The sequence below is a fragment of the Prionailurus viverrinus genome, chromosome A2 (assembly GCF_022837055.1).
Source record: "Prionailurus viverrinus isolate Anna chromosome A2, UM_Priviv_1.0, whole genome shotgun sequence".
NCBI lineage: Eukaryota > Metazoa > Chordata > Mammalia > Carnivora > Felidae > Prionailurus > Prionailurus viverrinus.
The window spans coordinates 22,700,437-22,708,248 of NC_062562.1; the positions used below are offsets into that span (position 1 = coordinate 22,700,437).

The following is a 7,812-nucleotide window of genomic DNA, read 5'->3' on the forward strand; positions in this document are numbered from 1 at the left end:
ACTTCCTTCCAATTCTTAGTTTGTCTTTTTTTTTAATGTTTATATTTATATTTTTGAGAGAGTGAGTAGGGGAGGGGCAGAGAGAGGAAGAGAAAGAATCCCAAGCAGGCTCCGTGCTGTCAGCACGGAGCCCAACATGGGACTCGATCGCACAAAGTGTGAGATCATGACCTGAGCCAAAATCAGGAGTTGGATGCTTAGTGGACTGAGCCACCCAGGTGCCCCTCAGTTTGTCTTCTTATGTTCAGTAAAAATGATCATTTTCTTAATAAAGAAGTCATTTACTAGATTTATTCTTAGGCATTTCATAGTCATTATTGATATACTCAATGGTTCTTTATTTCAAAAATGTTTTTTTCATTGGTTACTGCCTGTGTCAGGGATAGGCTGTGGTTTTATATGCTAATTATGTAACTGGTCAGCTTGCTGAGTTCTTTTCTTCTACTAGTTGGTCAGTGGGTTCACATGGGTTTTCTATGAACACACTGATATCCGTTCTGTGGGTGATTTGGTCGTATGCACTTGTGGGTAGATTCTCAATGAACATTTCAGGGTTTTTTTCATGGCAGTCGGTCTGCTTATGTTTTTACAGCTTAGCCAAATGTTGATAATTTATACTTTATCCCCAAAGGTGTGTTTGCTCTAAGTTTTCAAATTGTTTACAATGGTATACATAATAGTCACTTAAAATGCTTAAATGCCTCTGGATCTTTTGGGTTTTAATGTGACTTTGTGACTTCTTTCTTTTGTGCCAAAGGCTGATTTATGTCAGTGTTCTTTTAAACCAGAATTTGGGTCTTTCAGTTATCTTCACAGTTTTATTTGCATTTATTCTTCTGCTTTTATCTTCACAAATTCCTCTTGTCACTGAGTCAACAAATCTTTGCTGAGAATCTGCTCAGTCCCAGTGCTGGGCGCTGGGGGAAGTCTCTAGGGGTGGGGGATGGGCAGATGCAGCCTCCCTACCAAGGAAACTGCAGTCCGTGGTGAGGGGCGGACAGTAAGCAAGGAAGGAGGAAGCAGAGGCACTGGAGCGGGAAAAGAAAGGTGGTGAGGTCATGGGTCCTTCACAAGACCCATTCAGTCGAATGGTAAGGACTACAGAAGAATTGCAGTGAATGGAGGAATTCAGGGGAGTGGCCAGATTCTGGAGAATTCTTTTCAGGACTGTGCTATAAAAGGGGAGGGAGAAATAGGGCACTGGTGAGGTCAAGGGAGAGTTTTGTTTTTCCTGAGGTGAGAGATGTGACAGCATGTTTGTGAACTGAAGGGAATGGCAGGTAGTCAAAGGTAACTATGCAATGATCACCTCTCTTCCCTTCCATCAGCCCCATCCTTGGAGAAGCCTGAGAGCTGGCTTAGGAGAGAGGCATCAGTATTCAACCCAGGGTACCAGAGGGAAGACCAAGTGTAGGGGCACAGGTGCAGGCTTGTGTTTGTATTTTTTCCAGCTTCTCCATCCAAAACCTTAGTTCATTTGTTGGCAAACTTCCTCCCCCCTCCCAATAAACAAAATATCTAAGGTCATACTGCACAGATTTGAGTCTGGACTGTTCTTAAATTCTCAAGGATTAATGGAATGTTGTTTTTAATTTTATTTTTAATTTCCACTGTTTATATATTTTTTGCTATTAATTTTTGATTGTATTTTTACCCTAAGAGAAAATATGGGGGCTCCTGAGTGGCTCAGTCGGTTAAGCATCCAACTTCAGCTCAGGTCATGATCTCACGGCTTGTGAGTTCGAGCCCCACGTTGGGCTCTGTGCTGACAGCTCAGAGCCTGGAGCCTCTTCAGGTTCTGTGTCTCCCTCTCTCTCTCTGCCTGTCCCCCACTTGCGTGCACTCTCTCTCTCTCTTAAAAATAAGTAAACATTAGAAAAAATTTTTTAAAAAGAGAGAAGAACATGTAATTGGTGCTTTCAGCTCTTTGGACTGTGTTGTAGTTCCCTGTATTTGAAATTAGCTTATATATTCTGTTGCTTAGATCTGAAGAGTCTTCACTCCATTTTTTAATAGATCATATATTCATCAATCACTTGCGGCCTTTCTGTGAATCTGTACACTCTGATCGTAAACGTTCATGTCCTATCTTGTTATACTGTTATACTGTTTTTCAATATGAACTATTTCTTTATTACATCTTAAAGATTTTTCCCTCTGAATATTTGTAGGAGAATCTTACTAAACCTGTCCCTCTATTTTGTCATTAGTATTTTTCTGGTGTATCCTCACGTCTTCCCGTTGTCATTCTGTTTCAGGAGTATCTGCTATAGACTGCATAATGCTGATGTTCTGGCAAACTCAGCTTAAGAGTCTCTGCCTTTTTTTTAAATTAATGTTTTTGATTCTCTGCTTTTTTGATAAGTGAATCTAGCCGACAGACATTTATTGTGATTGGTAATAATCTTATACTGGCGGTGGTGTGTGTGTGTGTGTGTGTGTGTGTGTGTGTGTGTGTGTGTGTGTGTTATTTACCATGCTATCTTGGATTAATCAGATTTGCATTCTTTAGTTTCTTTTCAGTAATTATCCCTAACTTTTAAAACACAATTTTCTACCTGTATCTCAAGTTAGTTAGAATCTATTTTCCTCTGGACTCTGACATACCTTTTATTTTTCTTTTTTCCATTCCCTCAAAACTTTAAGTATGTTGCTCTGTTTTGTTAATCTAAAGTCCCCCATTGAGAAGTTGGTGTCATTCTCATTCTTTAAGTAATTTCTTCCTAGAGAAGCTTTTAGGATTGGTCTGTATCTTTGATGATCTAAAGTTTCACTCATGCTTGAATGGCCCCTTTTAATAAAAGAAAAGTCAAATTTTTCTTTAATGGGGAAATATTCTCTTCCTGTGGAGCTTTTTTTAAATCTCTTTTTCCTTTATTTGCCATCTGGTAGATTCATTTGGGTTAGTATTCTAGTCAATCATTTGTTCTTTAAAGAGTTGTATGATCTTGGTTTTGATTGGTCATTTAGACTCTATTAGCCTGCCCCCAACATGGAAATCTTTGGTTTTCTGATGAGCACCATCTGAGGTAGGTTATATTTATTCTCATAGGCATAATCCATTATAAAGAGGCCACCTGCTAGGGCAGTGTCATTGCAGTGGTGAGAAGGTACCCAGTGCTAAAAGGGGAAGGTAAAGCCAACAATTTTAAAGCCTTAATGAGACAGCAAAGTCAAACTTTTTTCTCAAGCCAGACAGAGTTGTGGAGAGTGTGGGAGGGCAGAGAGTTCATGTTCCAGAGTATGGTGTAGGCATTGAGGAAGCATCTTTGAGGAAAGTCATGTCTTGTTCCTTCCTATGGAGAAAGAAAAACAATAACCATAATTTCAGGATATTAGATAAACAGGTGAAGGCATTTGTAGACAAGAAACGGGTTGTGTTATAATCTCCAAGGCATTCTTGGATAATTCAACATATGAAGTGGTATTGGGTAAAATGAAAAGGTAGTCCTTTCTCCTCATTATAATTTCCCACAAAACAGAGGATTCTTTTTCATTGCATGATTTTAGTAAACTGTGATGAGAATAGAACAAATTTGTTGAGAGAAAGATGAATGGAGGTAAAAACTTATGGGGAAATTGACTATGTTGTTATGTTACAGTCTATTTCATCTGACTGAACTTAATTTAGTGAAATGTCATGAAAAATTATACGATGGGAGTTCTAGGCTTGTAGCTAAATATTTAGCTACTCTGTTTGCTCTGGAAGAATATGGGATTTTGTTTGCTAATTTGTTCCTCCACAGAGCCAGTAGCATTTGTTGTTCCAGGAGTGTTTTTACGGTGGCGTTACTTTGTCATTTCACTGTGTTGGATGATGAGAGAGGAGGTGCCATTGGGCTTACTTCCATTGGAGTAGCTGTACTGATGGGCCCAATGTCAAAGCTGCTCCACAGCCTGAGCACTGGCACACGTGGCCCCAGAACTGTGGAACTCTCCAATAACCAGCATCCATCTCATGCCAGTATCGTACCTCTATTTTGGGCAGACATTGTGCAAAGCAGTACAGGAAGGGTCTAGGATATTCTCTTCATCCTTTTGGGAACTTCAGGTGCAAACTGGGAGAAGGAAGCAAGGCTTGGAAAAGCCCAAGCCTTTAGGCCTTGGAAATTGAGATGATTTAGCCAACTCTGACTCTCCTGTTGTGCACATACAACATTCCAGTCTTCCCAGGGTGAGTTTTATGACCTCTGTGTTACCATAGCCATAGGTTGTCTTCTTACACTTCCTGCACTGTTGTCTTCTTAATGAAGCTTGGTATTTAACCGTGAAGAACCTTGTGGAAGGAGGCAACTGTAGTAGTAAGGCAGTCTCTGAAAACTGTTTTCTAAAATATTATAGTAGTTAGCTCCCCAGGGGAGTTTTCCTCAGGATTCTTAATTTGATGGATGGTAAATGACCACCCACTGTCTGTGCTTCATGTTCCAACAGGTCCTTTGTCATCCAGCAAATCCCAAGCAGCAATCTGTTCATGGTGGTGGTGGACAGCAGCTGCCTGTGTGAGTCCGTGACCCCCATCACCATGGCCCCCATTGAAATCAGGTATATCCTTTTGTGTGTAGGTCCAGCTACTGCTGCTGAAGCCAGGGAGGGGGATCTACGGGAAGGGAACCTAGGGGAGAAATATTAGGGGGAAATGACAGCCATTCCACTGTTGGAAAGAGAGGAGTCATGAAGGGAGTGCAGTGCCAAGGTTTGACCTTCAAAATGCAGAGTAAGGGAAAGTGATGACATCTTAGCAATATGCCTTAACTACAGTCAACATAACGAATCCCTTAAGTGTGAACGTTTAAAGGCCCAGAAGATCAGAAGGCGTCCCGAGTCTTGTCATGGCTTCCATCCTGAGGTAAGTCTGAGAGACCTTCCTGTTCTCTTTTTCTACCAGGTTCACCATGAGAATCTCACAATTGGCAAAGAACTCTAGTTAAGAAGTTTACTTGTGAAGAAACAATCCTTTCAGGCAAATCAAAGGAAGGCTAATGGTACTTTACTTTCAGCCCCTCAGTGCCTTCTTATTTAGTCTGTGCTTAAGGGTCTTATTGTATCCATATTCATATTTCAAAGCCTCTTTACTCTCTTCCCTATTACGAACGTACCGTAGTTCTCTCTCTTCACGCTGTTACACGCAACGTGGCTCTGACCATCTTGGTTTACTTATTTCAAATTGCAGTTCAGATTATTTTCCCCTGCTTACTTTTAGACAGCCTTTTATTGATGAGAAATTCATATAAAGCAGAAATGGCAATACTGATACCAGATTAAGAGTCACGGTTTCTGCGGGGGGATGATAATCACCACATAGAGGCACAACTACAAAGGCCCTCCACTGACACCAGAAGTGACGATCACAAGAAAATTAAACTTAGCACCGAGAAAGGTGAACCTGAAAAAGGAATACCCTCCAAAGTGCCATAGGCAAAAAAAAACCCTTTCTGGTCTAGCAGAAATAATAGAAATTTAAAAATTAACTCCACCCCACTTTGAGAAATGGAAAGCTAGCCTAGACCAATTATTATTATAGGGATACTGGGAAAATCTCTATTTTTAAAAATGCCACCAAAGCCAATGGACTGGCTTTAAGTCCACCTTTAAATAGCAAATAATTTTCATCTTTCCTAAACTCTTCAAGTCCTAGCAAATGATGTTAAAGTCAATATAGGACCAATAAGAACTTGGAATTGACTGAGAATGTTTGCTTCTGTGTTCAAAGGAGAGTTCACTAGCAACATGTTATACAGATATATGCTGGAAAGGTCTTTGGTAAAACTCAGTGATAAAATTCAAATAAAAAAAATCTTTATATAAAATTCAAATAAAACTAATAGTCCCCAAACACTAAAGTCACTTCAGTTAAAACCAGGACTGTCTATGTAGACAACCAAAATCACTAAAGTAGAAATCTTCTGGGGTTAATGAGATAATTTTCTCTGGTAAATATATGTAAGTATTCAAAAATTAGTATTTTTTTTCTCTAAGTTTCTAAACCTAATAAGATGAGGTCAGTACGACAGAATAGAAATTCTTAGATATAACCAAGGTTCAATTCAAAGCGGAAAATACACATTAGATTTAAATGGTAAAATAATAGTCTTACAAGAAATGTTAGGAATTGGAGAAATCTTCCTATCCAAGACCAGACAGCTGTGAAAGAAAAACAGAATTTATCTAATTATATAAAAATTACAATTTTTTATGGAAAAAGAGAATTTACAGTTAATAGCCAATTTATACAACTTAGAAAATCATTTATAAGCCAAATCATTAAAGAAATTTTTAAAATTGAAAAGTCAAACAAGTACATATAAAAGGAAGCCAAGGGCATGAAAGCTAAAAGTCACTGGGTGATCAGAACGGACAGGTGATGATGAAATCTCCGGCTACAGCCATGAAAGGCAAGAATACCCCTCGCCCTGCACTCACACTCCTGGGCATCTTTACCATAGGCAGGGGCCCAGGCCTGGACCATGGACTGGTAGTGACCTGCACTCAGCACTGTTCATACCAACAGAGAACAGAGAAGATAATGAATGCCCATCGATAATAAAATAGAGCTAGAAAAATGGAGTTAGAAGAGTTGCCATCAACCTGTGGATAAAAAGCCTGCTGCAGAAAGGATTACGTAATGTGATTTCATCTTTATAAAACAAAGCCCTCCTTTCCCCACATATAAAGAAAGAAGGCCCACAAAACCTCTTACAGCTGGTGCTGAAATGATCAGGCCCCTTGGATGTCAAGCTTTACTTACATTCTGACAGGAAGACATTAGAAGGGCAACATTCGGCTGTTCTAATTCAATCACAACAGACAGCTCCACCACCAGCCCTTTGCCTCTTGAATGTTCTGTGTGATAATACGCACAGAGTAAGTTTGAACATTTAGGCACTGACAACTGAAATCAGAGATTCTTATCAGAAACTTGATGAAATTTAGACAAGTCCATTTCTTTGTGTTATCTACTTTCCAAAAGACTTGATTCCTACATTGGAGAGTGCGGGGAGAGGTCTGGGGACTCGATGTAGCTCAGAAAATTGAAGGCGTCTTGGAATCCATCTCGCTCTAACCGACCCTGCCTTTCCCTGTAGGAGAATGCAAGGGAGTGTGGGGGTGCACCGAGCCTGCAGGCCAAGATGGTCCTTGTCGTCTTCCCTCTGCTCTTGATGCTCTTTTCAAGGTGACACTGAGATGTTCTCTTGGCATGCTAAATTATGGATAAACTGTGAACCAAAATATGGTGCGACATAGGAGACATGAAATATAGTCCAACCATCAGCATCTCATGATTTTAAACTGTGCGTGATATAAACTCTTAAAGATCTGTTGACAAAAAAAAAAAAAAGTTATCTTTTTACTTTGCCAGTCATGCAAATGTGAGTTTGCTACATGATAATCACCCTTCATCAGAAACGGGGCTGCAAGTGGGCAGTGTCCCTTCTGCTTGAAACCCATTGAAACCAATTTAAAACTGTGTACTTTTTAAATAAAGTATATTAAAATCATAATCTTCTGAGTTTTGCTTTCTTGCTGAGAATACAGACAGAACCGCATGGAAAAGTCACCCATTCCAGATACCGGGAAAGGGCGGTTGTTGGCAGAGACTTTGCTCTGAAGCAGATTCTAGACAAATATTTAACAATTGTTTAGGTGCTTCACTCGCAGTTATAAAAATGTTTACAGAAGTAAACCAAACTATCATCTTCATGGGAAGCGTTTATTACAAAGAGCCCTGAATAATTTTTTTTTTGAACTAAACTTCAGTAGAAATCATAATTTGGATGGGAACACGAGCTCCCAAGATACTCGAGTGTTGAACTA

At 39.6% G+C, this 7,812-nt stretch overlaps 1 protein-coding gene across 1 annotated transcript in view; it reads left to right on the forward strand.

Moving 5' to 3' along the window:
* CACNA2D3 (calcium voltage-gated channel auxiliary subunit alpha2delta 3) overlaps positions 1-7,456 on the forward strand; it is an 865,909-nt gene extending 858,453 nt beyond the window's left edge. The window contains exons 35-37 of the mRNA XM_047850751.1: positions 4,432-4,544; positions 4,764-4,846; positions 7,083-7,456. Coding sequence (XP_047706707.1) covers positions 4,432-4,544; positions 4,764-4,846; positions 7,083-7,175 — 289 coding nt within the window. The 3' untranslated portion in view covers positions 7,176-7,456. The remainder of the gene's footprint in view (positions 1-4,431; positions 4,545-4,763; positions 4,847-7,082) is intronic.
* Positions 7,457-7,812: the final 356 nt, after the last annotated feature.